Source organism: Cynoglossus semilaevis, unplaced genomic scaffold, assembly GCF_000523025.1.
Source record: "Cynoglossus semilaevis isolate Cse_v1.0 unplaced genomic scaffold, Cse_v1.0 scaffold1102, whole genome shotgun sequence".
In the NCBI taxonomy this organism is placed as follows: domain Eukaryota; kingdom Metazoa; phylum Chordata; class Actinopteri; order Pleuronectiformes; family Cynoglossidae; genus Cynoglossus; species Cynoglossus semilaevis.
In genome coordinates, this window is record NW_007585110.1 from 88,484 (window position 1) to 104,826 (window position 16,343).

General features: G+C 40.0%; 3 protein-coding genes and 1 long non-coding RNA gene across 7 annotated transcripts in view; 1 reads left to right on the forward strand and 3 right to left on the reverse strand.

Moving 5' to 3' along the window:
- The first annotated feature begins 2,182 nt into the window (after positions 1-2,182).
- ampd3a (adenosine monophosphate deaminase 3a) lies at positions 2,183-10,640 on the forward strand. 4 transcript variants are annotated; one of them, XM_017030691.2, is made up of 16 exons: positions 2,183-2,381; positions 2,631-2,682; positions 5,179-5,398; positions 5,558-5,720; positions 6,064-6,229; positions 6,320-6,539; positions 6,614-6,743; positions 6,828-7,022; positions 7,538-7,669; positions 7,746-7,909; positions 7,992-8,118; positions 8,433-8,596; positions 8,728-8,848; positions 9,324-9,497; positions 9,621-9,731; positions 10,149-10,640. In XM_017030691.2, exons 2-16 carry the CDS (start codon positions 2,652-2,654, stop codon positions 10,308-10,310), a joined length of 2,280 nt encoding a protein of 759 aa, XP_016886180.1. In that variant the 5' UTR covers positions 2,183-2,381; positions 2,631-2,651; the 3' UTR covers positions 10,311-10,640. The 4 variants fall into 4 exon arrangements, with proteins under 4 accessions (XP_016886180.1, XP_016886179.2, XP_024909323.1 ...); XM_017030690.2 differs by having other exon boundaries at positions 2,183-2,682; XM_025053555.1 differs by lacking the exons at positions 2,183-2,381; positions 2,631-2,682 and adding an exon at positions 4,351-4,559 and having other exon boundaries at positions 5,061-5,398.
- LOC112486535 (uncharacterized) lies at positions 7,033-9,742 on the reverse strand. The gene is made up of 4 exons (XR_003048991.1): positions 9,611-9,742; positions 9,342-9,487; positions 8,709-8,839; positions 7,033-7,263 (listed from the first exon to the last, which is right to left on the reverse strand). It is a non-coding gene; the product is annotated as an uncharacterized LOC112486535 (long non-coding RNA).
- Positions 10,641-10,757: 117 nt separating the features above from the next.
- On the reverse strand, positions 10,758-12,924 carry lyve1a (lymphatic vessel endothelial hyaluronic receptor 1a). Its single transcript, XM_008337003.3, has 6 exons — positions 12,699-12,924; positions 12,439-12,622; positions 12,200-12,339; positions 11,605-11,808; positions 11,439-11,511; positions 10,758-11,046 (listed from the first exon to the last, which is right to left on the reverse strand). The coding sequence occupies exons 1-6, from the start codon at positions 12,778-12,780 to the stop codon at positions 10,881-10,883; spliced, it is 849 nt and encodes a 282-aa protein (XP_008335225.1). The 5' UTR covers positions 12,781-12,924; the 3' UTR covers positions 10,758-10,880.
- A 494-nt stretch (positions 12,925-13,418) lies between these two features.
- Positions 13,419-16,343, reverse strand: part of mrvi1 (murine retrovirus integration site 1 homolog) — a 21,323-nt gene continuing 18,398 nt past the window's right edge. Inside the window, exons 22-24 of the mRNA XM_025053553.1 lie at positions 16,231-16,343; positions 15,679-15,807; positions 13,419-15,237 (exon numbers count right to left, since the gene is read on the reverse strand). The exon at positions 16,231-16,343 is cut by the window's right edge and continues 12 nt beyond it. Of these exons, the coding sequence (XP_024909321.1) occupies positions 15,075-15,237; positions 15,679-15,807; positions 16,231-16,343 (405 nt within the window). The 3' untranslated portion in view covers positions 13,419-15,074. The remainder of the gene's footprint in view (positions 15,238-15,678; positions 15,808-16,230) is intronic.

The window sequence follows — 16,343 nt, forward strand, 5'->3', positions numbered from 1 at the left end:
CACTCCATACAACAGAGCAGCCCTAAAGCTTTCAGAGAAGGCAGAGGATTTGGTTCCATCTGTGTTCAATGTTCGATGATCGGGAGATGAGAAGGCCAACGCAGGGGGTTCCGGTCCAACATTCTTGCGAGAGCATCGCAAAAATCGCTTCCAACAAAAGCTCTGATCTCCACATTCAAGGCGACCCCTGGGACGGCAGCGCACTAAAAAGCCAGCAGATCTCTTTTCTTCACACATTATCACCCCGGCACCAAAACACACAGGATGTTACAGATTCCTCCGTTGGCTGTGTTCCTTTATCTGTTTTTATTCAGAACAGACCCAGAGCACAAAGAGTCGACACATGCACTTGACAGTGCGGAAGTGTCACAGCAGTGCATTACTCTACACAGAAATACAAATCCCCGAAGACGTGTGAGATGTTGAGAATGAAGCATCCCATCTTTAGGCTGTGCTGGTTCCATACACGTGACAACCACGTTTTCTTCAAATGGACGTGACAACGTGACAACCACGTTTTCTTCAAATGGGATACTTTAATACCGAAAACAAACAACATACATGAGTCGTTACTGTGATTGAAGATACTTTCCTCCATTCATCGTATTCTCTTAATTAAATATATATTATATAAATAGAAAATAAAGCTGCAAAATAAAAAATATATCAGCGCTGCATTGAGTTTTAACAAAAACAACAGTCACAAGTACACTTCTGCATCAAGGAAGTTTATGAGAATTACCAGCAGCATCTCCATACTGTCGTGATGTGTTCAAGTACTTTAATTTACACCTCCATGTAGTAAAACAGTATATAAACAATCAAAGTTGCATAAATGTATTTTGAACTCTGTGTTAACAACCCTAACACCTGTCTGAGTGACATTAAGCGTTCGGCACATCAAACTAGACCAAGGCAAACGTGCCATCTAGCGGCTGAATGTATGACGTGCATTCGACATAATAAGAGATTTTAATAACGGCCATGGTTACATTTTCAGGGTTTCTCCTCTCAAAAGCAACTTTCTAAGAATAGACTGATCTACATTTCTTTCACAGAGTGTACTCTAAGTAAGTATGTGAACATGTCACTACGTCAGTAAGCCAATCAGCTGGTGACGCCAGAGATCTGGTGAAGGCAGCAAGAACCAGATCAGAGCATGAAAAAGAAAACACCATCCAGTTCCCAGGATACACTGTATTCAGCTGAGACTAGAAAACACATCCAGGAGGTTGAGTATTTACACTATCACCACTTAACCTGAGAGGTGGCCAATCATACTACGAGGAGGTGACAAAGAGGGCGACTCTTGTCAATCAAAGTTAAAACAGACCCAGGGCTAAGAGTCAGTTGACTAAGACAACTCTAAAGTACCTGAGATAACCTAAGCTGTGAGGATTAGCCTTGTAATCTTAACAGTGTCAGGCTAAATCAAGCACCGTCAGATGCCCTGCTGCCTACATGGGTGTATCTTGGGCTGAGGAAGGGTCAGGAGGTCACACGCCGGCTAATCCAGTCTGGCTACGACCCTACAGAGACAGACGGCAGGTTGGAGATGTCATGAACCTAACAGAATACATGCACTGGCAGCAACTTATGATCATTCACAGAAAATAAAATACAGACTAGACTGAGGATGGAAATAAAAAAAACAAACAAAAAAACCCCCAAACAACCATTATCAATAATCAGGCACAGATTGTTAAATTGCAGAATTGAAGGTCAGAATTGAAGGTCTTTATAACAATGGAGCAGTTGCCAAAGGCTAGAGGCTAACAACTATAAATCTCACTGTTTCTTGTTTGCATATTAATAACATTTTTTTTCTTCTTAATTTCGGATGATGTGTGTGTCTGGAACTGGGGCGGAAATCTTAATAAACAGTGTGGTGAAATAATTAAATATATAAATAATATATACAAATTAGTATATATACATATACTGTATAAATAATAATAATTAATGTAATTATTTATTTTATCATTTTATTATTTTTATAATTGTATTAATTCTTATTTCACCACAAAAGCAAAATAATAATAAAAAACTCAGTGTATACGGAAAGCTCTGTCTTTTAAAGTCAACAATAAGGTGCTTTTCCTTCCCCTCAGTCGACTTTATGCAAAACTATAATTGCGACAGCTATTTTTTGCCATCGTTGATATTCTTGCACTGAGCTGCAGTGGTGAAAGAGTTAAGGATGGAGGCACGTGCACTGCAGGGTGGAGGATGAGATTTCATATCCTCTAGACACAACAAACGCACAGCATGACTTCGATGTTTGTCTGCAGCAGTTTGTCAGGTTTACCTTAGAGGAGCTCTTTCATCTGCGTGGGACTTTGTCATCGAGTCCACATTAGTTCGTAAACATTGAGCCTGAGGTGAGTGTTTTTTTCCTCTCTCTCTCATTAGTACTAACTGATTATGACAGCACCTTTGTCTTCACTTTGTTTGACAAATTCATTGTATGATATAATGATATGTATGATATAACAATACAACTCCATCTGGCTCAGCATGTCAACACACCCATCCTGTTTATCCTGACTGCAGACAAATATGATTACAAATAAGCAATGCTGTGATGCAGAGATGACTTCACTTCCTTGATGCTTTTTCCCCTTCTGCAGGCTGTGCAGCCACTAAGCAGGATGAAGAGAGGAGAGAAATGTCTTCTGAAGAGTAAGCTCATCACTTTTACCTCACCAAGCGTGTCATGCAGTGGCAATATGTCATCTATTCAATGAGAATGTTTGACGTTCCAGTTTAATGAGCAGTAGGGCGAGAAGAGCAGCAGAGAAACCCCAGCAGAGAGTTGTCAGCAGAGAGGACTGACATGAAGCCAAATGGTCCAGTAATGGCCTCAGTGAGGCTGCTACCAAACTGCTGGAGGACAATAATGCACCATGATAGTTACTCCATAAATTAACTGTGGAGGAGGATGTGCACGCACACACATACACACACACAGTGCAGCACCATTAAGACACGGTCCACATCACGGTTCAACCTCTCCACTCTAAAATAATGCAGCAAACATGATAAATGATTTCTTCGCTCGTCACATCGACAGCTTCCAGTGCAGCAAGTTCTTTAATCACTTAGATAAGTGTCCACAGTAATGGATGTCTGGGTTTATCTGAGATTGATTGATCATCCTGCAGTGGTGGGTAAGGGACCAGGAATAATATCTTGACTGAATAAATAAAACGTTATCACTTTGCAAACACTGCAGGTTAGAAAACACAACAACACACATTGACGTACTAATCCAACTACTACTAGTAGTAGTAATACTAGTAGTAGTAGTACTAGTAGTAGTAGTAGTAGTAGTAGTAGTATTTCCTTGGGGAAATTGGGTTGCAGCAGATCTCACATGGCATTTCATCTATTAGAAACCACCACACAGTGGTCAGGTTTCATAAATAGTAAAAAATAAATAAATAAAAAAACATACAGTTACAGCTACACTCAATCATCAGTAAGAATTTCACTTCTGTAGGCCCCGAGGCCCTGCTCACTACTGTACTAACCATAGGAAACCATGAGCTGTTGTTGCACCACAAAAAGACAGTTCATAAGTCTACTAACAAATATACATCTTGGGCAGAAATAATACTTCACTGTATAAGAGAAAACAAATCCTGCAAAACCTGAAGGCCCAGATGAGCTGTCCTACCTCGTTTCCCATTGGCTTAGTTCTGGTGATGTTGACATGTTACACATTGTTACTATTGAATGTCCACACACTGATTAGCCAAGTGTTGGGTTTCCATCACACACACTGTAACCCTGGAGTCGTGAACAGTGAAACTATGACTGTGCTGCCGTTTGAATCTCTATCAAGAGACAACACTGATACACACAGCTGTGGTCTGGGCCGTGTTGTGAAACCAGACTCATGATAGCAGATGAGCTATTTTAAATATGCACTGTATGGTTGGTGGTATCAGGAGGACACCATCAGTTCAGGCAGGTTATCGCCCGGAGAAAAGCTGAGTGATGAAGATGAACGACTTCAATTAGTCAGTGTTTCCAGGATTTTATACTAATGCTAGTGGTTAAAAACTTGTATATAAGACTATAATCAGACTGTCCACTCTGACCCTCCCCAGGTGTCTCCTACAGCTGCGTCTCCAGTCTGTCTGTATAATTCCTGTCCAGGAATCCAACACTAAATATAGTAGCTGTGTGGGTTTCTGAAGCCTTAAGATGCCACCGATCAATAACTGTTCATTATGGTGTTATGGTTTAGTCCTAGTCTCCAGTATATAATTACACTGAAGTCAGTTTTCAACAGTCATTACAAGCCGTCACCGTTTGGCCCCACAAACCTGTGAATCCTTTGAATCCTTTGGTGCGTTTTGTGTGTGATGAGAGGAGACGCATGATGGTTCAACCCCTGGGAAGAAGAGTAGACAGAATTTCATCCTGGACATGGTTCACTTCACAGTCTTTGACGGTCCTGTCAATAAAATCAGAGCTGACTAACACAACGTTAAGACGCAACCACAATAACAACAACAACAACAGAAACGATTAAAACCTAGTAGATTAAGGTAAAAGACGGTGAAGATGCACAAGAAAGACTGGTTAATTCAACTTCAAAATATGTAGATTGGTACAGTTTACTTGAGTATTACTTATTTTTTGTTTACATGCTAACACAGTTATATCAGGTATTTACATTTTTAGGCATATTTTTATTACTTTGTGTGTCTTTTAATGTTTTCATTCTATTTGCAAAATGAGTACATTTGGATTTATTTTACAATACAGAAATTTGGATTAAAGTATAACCAACAACACTGAGGATTCTTACTCTGAAGGTTAAATAATAAGAAATTTCATGTAAACAATGGTGTAAAATTAAGCGGTTGATAACGATTTCTAAAACAAAAATGTCAACATTTCACCAGTAAAAATCTGCATAGTAACGCGGGTAAATGAACCTTGACAGCAGTTTATTGGATGCAGTTCTCACAGAGCTCTCTAGATGGTGATGCTGCGCAGCAGTTAGCCCTTCCTTACCCAGCTCCGTCTGAGTGTTTACAAAACAGAACCAACCTGTCACGGCCTGTGGAATTCAGAGGAGGGGGACAAGTTGTGTCTGTGTCCTCTAAGTACGTGTGTCATTGTCAGCAGTCACCTCACCGCAGCTTCTCCCCTCCACCGCAGACATGCCTCGACAATTTCCAAAGGTAACTCTGAGCGTGGCCGACGAGGAGATGGAGTTACTGGCAGAGAAAGTTTATCAATGTGCATTGAAGGAAGAAGACGCTGACGCCTATGGAATGTTCTCCGTGCCCGAGGACTGTCCAATCGAGCTCCACCAAGAAATGGAGCAGGAGCTGCTGAAGGAGTTGGCAGAGAAGAAATCAGAGGAAAGTACCAAGAGGTTGGTCCTGCTGTGAGGGTGGACCACCATGACACCACCACCACCACCACCACCATCGCCGCCCGAACAAGACACGTGTTATTTTACATCTACAATGTGTGTCTAAATATGGTGTAACTATAATTGTGTTGCTGTTTTGTTATGTTACTGATGCTGCAGAAAGAAAAGCATGATGATGATCCGTTCTCAGTCGCTTCATCCAGACTGGACATGGTCCGTGGCCACTACTCCATTCCCATCTCCCAGCTCCACCAGTTCATCAATGCAGGAAACCTATCCAGATTACCAGAGGGTCACTATCAGTGGGGACTACTGCGCAGGAGTGAGTACTCTTGTCATCAAGGTGGAACTTCCTAATGCCACCCAAGATTGATTAATTCAGGCCAATTTCAAAATGGGGTTCAAGCTGGGGGTTGTGGCACAAAGAAATGACACAAACAATACATTGATGGCAGAGGAATTCCTGGAGTCATTGTAAAATGAGAGTTTTGTGAACGTGACACCAGCGTGATGTCATCTGTGGTCGAGGTCACGGTCGTAAAAACTTGAGTGATTTTCTTTAAGCTAACACATTCCTCTGCTTTATCAAGTTTTATCATTAAAAAAGTCATAATAATACCATACTGAAAACTACAATGTAAATATCCGCGTCACTTTCCACTCAGATCACTCTGGAGGACTATGAACAGGCTGCGAGGAGTCTTTTCAAAGCGCTGCGCATCCGCGAGAAATACTCAAAACTGGCCTATCACCGCTTCTGCAGAACCACTTCCCAGTTCCTCTGCAGTGCTGAGAACATGAGATGGAGCGAGGAAGATGAGGTTCTACCAGGTGTGTGTTGACATTTGATGGAATACTCGCTCATACTTGGTGTTTTGTTTTTTTTTTGGTACAAAACCAAAACCTTTTTATGGCCTTTAGACATGTACCCTAACCCTGCTGAAGGGGAGGATCCCTACAGCATGGAAAACATTCCTGCCAACCTGAATTATACACTAAAGATGAAGGATGGAATAATGCATGTGTACGACGACGACGAATCACTGAGACGAGAGGAGCCTCGTGATCTCCCTTATCCAGACTTGGAAACCTTTGCCATAGACCTCCGTCACGTGCTGGCGATGATCGCAGACGGACCCACGTAAGTTGACTGAACAACCAAACTCTTGACATGTGCTGACTAATGAAGCTGATGAACAATGTTTTGATTTTCAGGAAGTCCTACTGTCACAAGAGACTGAACTTCTTAAGCTCAAAGTTCTACCTCCACGAGATGCTGAATGAGATGGCTGAACTGAAGGAGCTGAAAAGTGTTCCTCACAGAGATTTCTACAACGTCAGGAAGGTTAGTCTTCACACACAGCGCTTGAGTTCGAACCCAAGCGCCGTATCGTTCCGGTGACTCACCTGTTCTGCGTCGTCTCCTCAGGTGGACACACACATCCACGCCGCAGCTTGCATGTCTCAAAAACACCTGTTGAACTTCATCAAGGACAACTACAAGAGTGAGGCAGAACGTGTGGTGCTGGAGAAGGACGGGGAGAAGATGACCCTCAAACAGGTGTTCCACAGTCTCAGTAAGGACCCGTACGATCTGACCGTCGACTCCCTGGACGTACACGCGGTGAGAAAAGGAGAAATTACAAACAAGCAGTAGGAGACATAATGTTTTTTTTTTCTTAATACCTGTAAAAATGTTCCAAAGCCTGGACAGCAGCATGTCTACCACGGTGTTACCTCACCTGTCTTCCAGGAACTGAATACAGTGATGGTTGAAGCTCTGTAGATTCTTCACTCTCTGGACTGCAGGCAGGACGCTCATTCTTTGGAGCACTCCTAAACCTTCTCAGTCTGTTTCCTCTGTCCTAGTTTTTGGGAACATTTTGCAGTGTTCAAGTGTTAAAATTTTAAAAAGTGATCAGTTTAACACTTAATGTTCTGTCTATGTAGTTTATCCATTTCAAGGTTGCAAAAAACTTTCCAGTTGTTCTGTGTTTTTCTTTTTAACATTTTACACTAGGCCTAAATGCTCTATGATTACTTAGAACCGGCGCTTAATTAATTAAAAAATACAAACAACACTTTCAATAGTGAGAAAATGTTGATGGTTTCGTGGTTCTGTCATGTCATTTCTCACAGGGCAGACAAACCTACCACAGATTTGACAAGTTTAATTCCAAGTACAACCCAGTGGGAGCCAGTGAACTTCGTGAAATCTTTCTGAAAACGGACAACTTCATTGACGGAGAGTATTTCGCTCGCATCATAAAGGTTGTATGGAGTAATCTTGGATTTGAAGTCAGAAAATGTTTACGGTAGTTCTTACATTTATTTGTAACTCCAACAGGAAGTGGCTTGTGGCCTGGAGGAGAGCAAGTATCAGCACGCAGAACCACGTCTGTCCATCTATGGACGATCTCCAGAGGAGTGGAAAAATCTGTCCCAGTGGTTCATTTCTCAAAAACTCTACTCTCATAACATGAGGTGGATCATTCAAGTGCCCAGGATATAGTAAGTGCACAGCCTTGGACATATTCAACCCATTAAAGAGAAAAAGCCCAAGCTGTTTTAAATGCATGCATTTCATTTCCAGTGACATCTTCAAGTCAAAGAAGCTGGTGCCTAATTTTGCCAAGATGCTGGAGAACATCTTTCTTCCACTCTTTGAGGCGTCTGTCAACCCACAAAATCACAAAGAACTTCATGTTTTCCTCAAATATGTAAGAAGATCTTAACATGACCAGCTAGGAGTTCTTGCATACTCACACACTCACTTCCTGTTTTTTAACAAATATATCTCAAAAAACTGGAGTTTTCTAAAAAAAAAAAGTTTCTGTTGATCCATATATATTGACCCAATTTTGTCCTAGTAAATAAAACAACATAAAAAACAGTTAAATTCTATGCGGGTTTACCATTTTGTTGATGCAGCCTCTTTAATTCATTATAATCAGAAAAACACTGACAGAAATGTTTCCCAGTGACAGCCCACAGTTCACTCTGTTTCCCTCGTCTTTCCTGTGTTTTTGATTAGGTGACAGGTTTTGACAGTGTAGACGACGAGTCCAAACACAGTGACCACATGTTTTCCTTCAAGAGCCCAAAACCAGAGAAGTGGACCAGTGATGAGAACCCTCCCTACAGCTACTACATATTCCACATGTATGCAAACATCATGGTCCTCAACAACCTCAGGAAGTAAGAGCCAAAACCCTTCTGTTGTCTTCATGAAACACACATCTAAATATAAATGTATATATTTTAATGGAGCTTATAAAACATTGTGTTTTATATAAAGCATTGCTCGTACCTTTGTGTGTTTTCTTCAGAGAGCTTGGACTTGGCACCTTTCAGTTCCGTCCACATTGTGGAGAAGCTGGATCAGTCACTCATTTGGTCTCTGCGTTCCTGGCTGCTGACAACATCTCACATGGACTCAACCTGAAGAGGGTAGAGATTTTACTGATACTGTCGTTATTCACTTGGAACTGCTCTGCTAAGTTCTAAAGCATATTCCCCATTGATTTAACACCTTAGATGATGTAAATAATATTATCATGTATATAATATATATAACAATATATATATAACAATATTATCATTATCATATACTGTTTTTATTATCCCAAAGACTCAAAGAGAAAAAAATGATTAAAAAAAAAATATTTACACATATATATATATATATATGTGTGTGTGTGTGTGTTAGCTCTCTGTCAAATGTGTGAATTTACGCTTCACATTGAAAACAAGTTAAATTTTTAATGAGGTATGAACGTTTTCCCGCTTGGATAAGCCTAACAGTGCCCTCTTCTGGACACAACACGTCAACGTCTATATATACAGTATATACAGTACACACACAAATGTATGTATGTATATAATACATATAACAAAAAATACATTTTCATGTATTTTCCTTCAGAGCCCTGTACTGCAGTACCTGTACTACTTGGCCCAAATGCCAATTGCAATGTCTCCACTGAGCAACAACAGTCTTTTCTTGAAATACTCCAAAAACCCCTTCAGAGAGTTTCTGCAGAAAGGTCTGTGTGTGTCCCTGTCCACTGACGATCCAATGCAGTTCCACTACACCAAGGTAAAGACAAACACAATAAACACAGTGTTTTTAACAACCAATAGTCAGCATCGAACATCTGGTATTCAAATAATTAATAATTAATAATAATCAGTGTGTCTTGTTTGTTTAACCTCAATTCAGGAACCACTCATGGAAGAATACGCCATAGCCGCTCAGCTGTGGAAACTCAGCACCTGCGATGTCTGTGAAATAGCCAGGAACAGTGTCCTGCAGAGTGGACTGTCCCACCAGGTACAGTCGCCATCCTTACATGGACACGAACAATCAGAATAAAAGTTAGTTTAGAAAATAAAAGCATCACGTGAACACAGGAGTCTAGAGTTTTACAGATTCTCCTCCTGAATGAATGCAGCTGTTAATGACAGTTGCCACATGGATCACCATATCAAATACATGCTAAACATTCAGTGAGAAACCAATGGATCACAACATGGAGACCAGAAGACGTGCTGAGTTTGTTTACACTAAAGCAGGAAGTGGAACTTCTGAATGAATGATTGACACGTGAATGGATGGTTGTGTATATAAAAAATGGAACATTGCCCTCTTGAGTAATTACACTATACATAGAAATAGTAGGTGTTCAAATGCATTCCCCTAAGTAATTAATATTGATTACAAAAACCTACATCTATTCTTTATTTCCAGGAGAAGAAGCTGTTCCTGGGGGTGAACTACCTGAAGGACGGACCTGAAGGGAACGACATCCGTCGGACCAACGTGGCCCAGATACGAATGGCCTACAGACACGAGACACTGTGCAATGAGCTGAGCTTCATAGTTGGCGCAGTGAAGTCTGACAATGATTAGTACAATTGGGACATTATCTCTGACTGGGATGAAATACAAGTCCAAAAAATGATAGTCGGGTCAATAGACGACACTGGAAGTTTCCGTAGAGTGAGACACTTATCGATTACACAAAACCTCTGAGGATAAACAATTCATTTCTGTGATAGATATATGTTATAGAAACTTTAAACTTGAAGGGCTGTGTCAACTGTTTATACAGTTGACACAAGAGATTTGCACAGTGTGACAACAGTGATAAGAGAGATTGATTATGTCTGGGACATTTCCTCTGACTTCCCCTTATGTTCCTTGAAAAATGAGCCTCGTTCTTCAAAAAAACAAAAAAAAACAAAAAAAAAAAAAAAAAAAAAAAACCCCAAAACAAACAAAAGATATTACTGATGCCATCGAAGATATATTGGTGTGTTGTAAACGTAGTATGTGTTGACTCATGCAGTAAAAATGTCAATTAAAAAGTCTTCCTTTATTAGAGTATTATAAACAACGCCACCTGACGATTCGGTAAATAACGTAGCAAATCAAACACGGTGCAACAGCATGCAAAACTGACTACAGTACACTCTACAGTCAATCAGTCACATGACTTTCCATTTCAACCACTTCTATTTTCTCATCTCCTTCAGTGTCAGACGTGTTTTCCTTTAAATCCTCCCCACTCTTCCAGTCCTGTGTCTCTGTGGACTCGCCCTGCTGCTGTTGCTGGAGGTCTAAGCCCCGAGCGCAGGTCTTTTTCCTGTGGCCAGAGAATGACATTGTACATAAGATATGAGACAGAGAGACATGAAAATACCATCAACTAACATGCAATATCATTATCCAATATTGATTACTACTGTAAATCAACCAAGTATTGATTGAATATTGACTTCATATATTGAACCACAAACTAATGATGAAAATGAGGAGATAAAGTGGGTGGAGACAAACGCAGCAAATACATGGATGGGAAAATAAGCGGTGAGACCTGCTAGGATGTAAGGTTTGGGGACAGTAAGATAGTCAGAGGTGGATGAGGTGAAGATGCTGAGGTGTTTAGTGAGAGAGAGAGTGAGAGAATTAGACATGACATCAGTGGACGGAGGATGGATGGAGATGCTGCCAGGAAGAGAGCTGTGGACAACTCACATCTTTAGATAAACGACGACGATCACAGCGATAAGAAGAAGAATACAGGTGGAGGTGATGAGCATGGCTTTTCCTGTAACAACAAAACATAAAAATTAAAAAGACTTTAATAAAAACTCCCATTTACCAATGTATTTATTTTCTTCAGTCATTCTGGCCTCCATACCTCTGGCAGAGCTGTGTGTACTGCCCACATGGGGCGCAGGATCCCACTCTGTGTCTATAGTTTTGAGGGTGGTGGAAGAGGAAGGAGGATGACGGGAGGAAAAGGACGTAGATTGTGCCGCCTGGGTGGAGGCCGTCTGCTCTGAGTCATGAACGCTGCTTAAAGGGCTGCCGGTGGTGGCGTCCTCCAATTGTGCCGCTGCGTCTGTGTGTATGTGAATATGAAGGTCATGACTGATAACGACTGCTGCATGGTCGTGACATGTTGATGTATGTTCACGTTCTGCACGTTATTCTGTTCTTGTCGGACAATCTGTTCTTTACACATGCTGTATATATGTCCTACTGGTGATTGAACACATTGCTGTTAAAACACAGCGATCTATTCCATGTTCTCTGCAATTTTGTATATGTTGAGCTTTTGGAAGTTTATGTTGAGAATTTTGATGCTAAACAATTTTTTTTATACAAAATTAAAAAGAATGTCTCAACCCAAACTAAGTTAGTTAAACTAACTTAGTTCAACAAACTGTAACTGCAGTTATAAATATAAATCTTTTAGAAAAAAAATCTGGATTGCCTGAAAACATTCCTACCTGATTCATTGAAGCAGAAGACGTCAAACTTTTCCCTCACATACGTTCTCCAGGTCACCAGTCCTGTGCGATTCTGGCCACAGTTAGAAAGTGCTTTAATGCGAGGAATGACTGCCAAATGTTCGTCAATCCATCCATACCTAAAGAGAAGGAAACACAAATGTATAGAAAAAAGATCAAGCTCACTTGAAATGACCCGACTAAGAAAAGAAAAAAAATCTCTGGACAATCTCTGGTACCTGCATGTATCCAAGCCTCTGGTCAGCGCCTCCTCAACCTGAGCTTTACCAGCAATGGTCACTCCGAGGGACAAGCACAGCTGTCGAGCCTCGGAGGCGTTGAAGGCATAATGTGGTTGACCGAGGTCATTCAAGGAGCTCACCTGGAATACTCCAGCAATGCTTTGGTTCACTGCTGGGAAAACTGACAGAAAGGCAAGAACAAAATTCTAGAAGAACTTTTCCCAGGATTTAAAGAGTAGAAAATTAGACAGACTTACATCTGAGGCGGGTTGCATCAAAATTCTGACCACAGACGTGTGACATCAGTGAAAACAGTGAAGTGATGCCAAGCCAGATCATCTTCAGAAGTGTTCAGAGCAGACTGAGGTGAGTGAATGTGGAGGTGGATGAGTGCTGCTCAGTCTGAGCGCCTGAGAGCCAAATGACAGGGTTAAATAGAGTTGACTCTGCTCTCTGGAGTCCACGCACTCGCTTTGCCAGAAAGTAAAGGAAAAGGAAGAAGGAAGTACTGTGCACAAATCATGAGCCATCATCTGTCCTAAGAGCAGGGCCCAGGAGAGAAATAGATAAAAGTAATATGTCAACAGGACATAAAGCTACCAGAGGATTCTGTGAATGAAATGTGAATGAAGGGAATTTCAACGAGCTTCTCTTCTTCAAGTCAGAAGGTAATGATTTGCTTTAACGTTTAACTTGTTATTCAGAAAAACAAACAGTTCCAAGTGAGCAAATATGCTCGGAAAAAAAATTATGTATTTGTTAGAATTCTGCATTATTCTCATGAAAATTTCATTTTCTTGCCTGAACTTATAGGTCATGTGACTGTGGGCACCGTGTCCTGATGATTTCCTCCCATGAGTCACTGCTCAGTCAAGAACACGTGTATGATCTCCGATGAGCTTTTCAGCACCATTTCCACAAAAACATCAACCGACGGCAGGAAATGACGCAAAGAGAGCAGACGAGCACGCAATCTTTTTTTTTTGTCTTTATCAGATGTAACCTGTCTTTGAGGATGTGGGGAGAATATATAATACAAATATTAAGATATTATTTTTTATCATTCTTTTGTCTGGTCATTAATTGTTACTCTCTAGTCCAACAATAGTTGGAAACACCAACTGAAAACACAAAAGAAATACAATTTTCCATTTACCAGATATTGTGGTCTTGAAAATGTCTAAGTAAAGGATCAATGTGCTAATGCATAATGTGTTTTTAGGCCGGGTTTATTATCTTTATAGGGTTTTCCTAATAATATTAGTACATGTACATTAGTCATTAAAACTTGTCATTAACTTGTGTTTTGCTAAAATGGCTCCATCCTGATACACTGACTTTTTTGGGATCACTACAATAAAATAATGTGAAATTGTGTTATATTTTGCCAATCACTTCTTTTCCACTTCACTGTAACTGAGTCCCAGTGTAAATATATTTCATTTCTACAATATTAGTATCTATACAGTGTGTTGGAAAACATATCTCAATAAGTTTCCTTTCACACACCTTTATTTAAAGGTGAAGTGGCAGAGCATAAAATCCATAACGAACAAACCACACATGCAAGATCATGTGCAAAAAAAAAAAAAAGATAAAATAAAAACAAGTCTTGTGTTATCTATACAGTGATCTCACACAATGAGCAGAGACTGTCGGTGCTCTGAAGACCTTCAGTTTCAGATCATTGCACTCAGGGAACTACTCTGGAATGTGCTTATTTTAAATAAACAGGATAGATAAAAAACACTTATTTTCTTGAAATATAAATAATGACTATTAAAGACTAGTGTATGGTCACAACACTCGCTATAACAATCAGCTACATGTTATAGCATAGTTGAGTCTACAAAGTTATAACCTATGTAGGAACCTGAATAAAAAAGTTCTTTATGCCACATGTGAACTAGGAAACTGATTATTTACCTCATTACAGATTACTACAAAATTAAATAAACACGAGGAAGACGCAAGAGTTGCTATGCAGACAATACAATTTTGCTATTTTGCTCTTCCATTTACTTCTTCTGTTCAACTACTGATTTAGAATTTAAGTTGTTTTTTTTTTGCTCGTGTGTTCACTCTCCTTCCTTGAATAATTAAATTACTAATTAAATAAAATCAATTCAATTAAAGTGGAATTGAATCAAAGATTCATCCAACAATATATGAAAACAGACTGTGTTATTACCTTTTTTGTATTGTAGTCTTTTGTCTCTTTTACTATCTGTTTGTGAGCAGTTTTACTGAAAATAAAAATCATGATACATTTTGATATAACCTTGTACAGTTTCTCCCCTGCGGCGTGTTTGATTACATTTTGGTTGTGTTGTGTGTGTGAATGTGTTTGAGAGTGTTCTCTCTGGATGTTCTCTCTAGTATGTATCCTTGTATGCATTTCATTTGAATACACACATTTCTTCAGACAACACCATTGGTCCCTAAATGAAAACAGAAAATGTCCAGATACAGAAAACATTAAATACAAATTAAGTTTTCAATCCAAACAAAACCTTTGACAAAATGCTAAAAAAATGAATCTTAAAAGCGTCTATGTGAAAAAGATCTGCAGCCTCATGAACCAGTGGTTTCATTTCTGAGTGGTGTGGAGTAAAAAGACAGTTCTTCTCTCCTTACGTGTCCTCGCGTCGGTTGTAGTGGTCACTGAAGAAGGAGAAAATGCTGATCACCAGACACATTACCACAAACATGGTCAGGACGATCCAGAGCAGCCGTCTGCTCAAGGAAATCTTGGGACAAAAACGACTGAACCGAGCCAGAACCTCCTCCATCCTCCTGAAATATCAGGGATAATTTTTGTATTGAAAATTGATAACTGATGTGGCCCACAGCTCATTTGAGGTGGAGACCATTAGAGACACATTAGCATAGAGACAAAAACCACCGTCTTCTGGGTGAGGTATTAGCTGCTCTATTTCCTTGCAATATCATATGCCTACCACTAATAAAGACTATTAATAAAGAGTATTTTATGAATGGCTTGAGTTATGACTAAATATAGCAACTATGGTTTTGTAAGAAATATATTGCTTTAACGACTTAATGAGTTTCTGTCATAAGTTTAAGAAAATCCATACAAAAACCCATTGGGTGTCCTGAAGTATTAGAGTATATGTTGACAGTATTAGACTTCAGTGGTAACATAATGCTGTTGGTTAAGTTTGAAATGCACCAGGAGCTGCTGTACCTGAGCTACCTACGTTTTTTTAAACGTACCTGCTGGTCTTCATCTTCCTCCCACTCTCCTCATCTTTATTTTTCAATTCCAGCAATTTCTCACTCAGGCTTTCCTCCTCGTGTTTCTCTTCTTGGTGAACTTTGCTCTGCTGTAGTCCCTCTTGGAAACTGCATTGGAGAAATGTCACACAGCAGCTGCTGTTAACAGTGGAGTCCACTATAATGTATGGATTTGTGTTTTCTGTGAATCTCTGAGCCACAGGTGATGGACAGAATCAACACCGGTCATCAGTTGACTCCAAACGAACTGTGCTACTTCCACTTCTGAATCAGCAAAAAAGAAAATATTATTTGATGGACAGATTGATCTTTTTTTTGGTTAAAAATTGACCTGAATGTGTTATTACAGCAAATTTGACTACAGCACTATTGACTGATGCAATAACTTTTCAAACTACATACTTTTCATAGTATGTAGAAGCAAAATTAAAGTCTGCCACATACAGCTTCAATTCTTCTAAGAAACGTCAGTGTGGGTGTGGGTGTGTGTGTCGGTGTGGAGAGAACACCTCACAGGAGAGAAGACCTCACCCTTTGTTATAGGCCTCCTCCTCAATCTTTGCCTTGAGCTCAGCTCTGATCTCAGCTCTGATCTCCTCTAAGTTGACTGGAGGTTTGGCTGGCTCACTTTCCTGCTCCAGCGC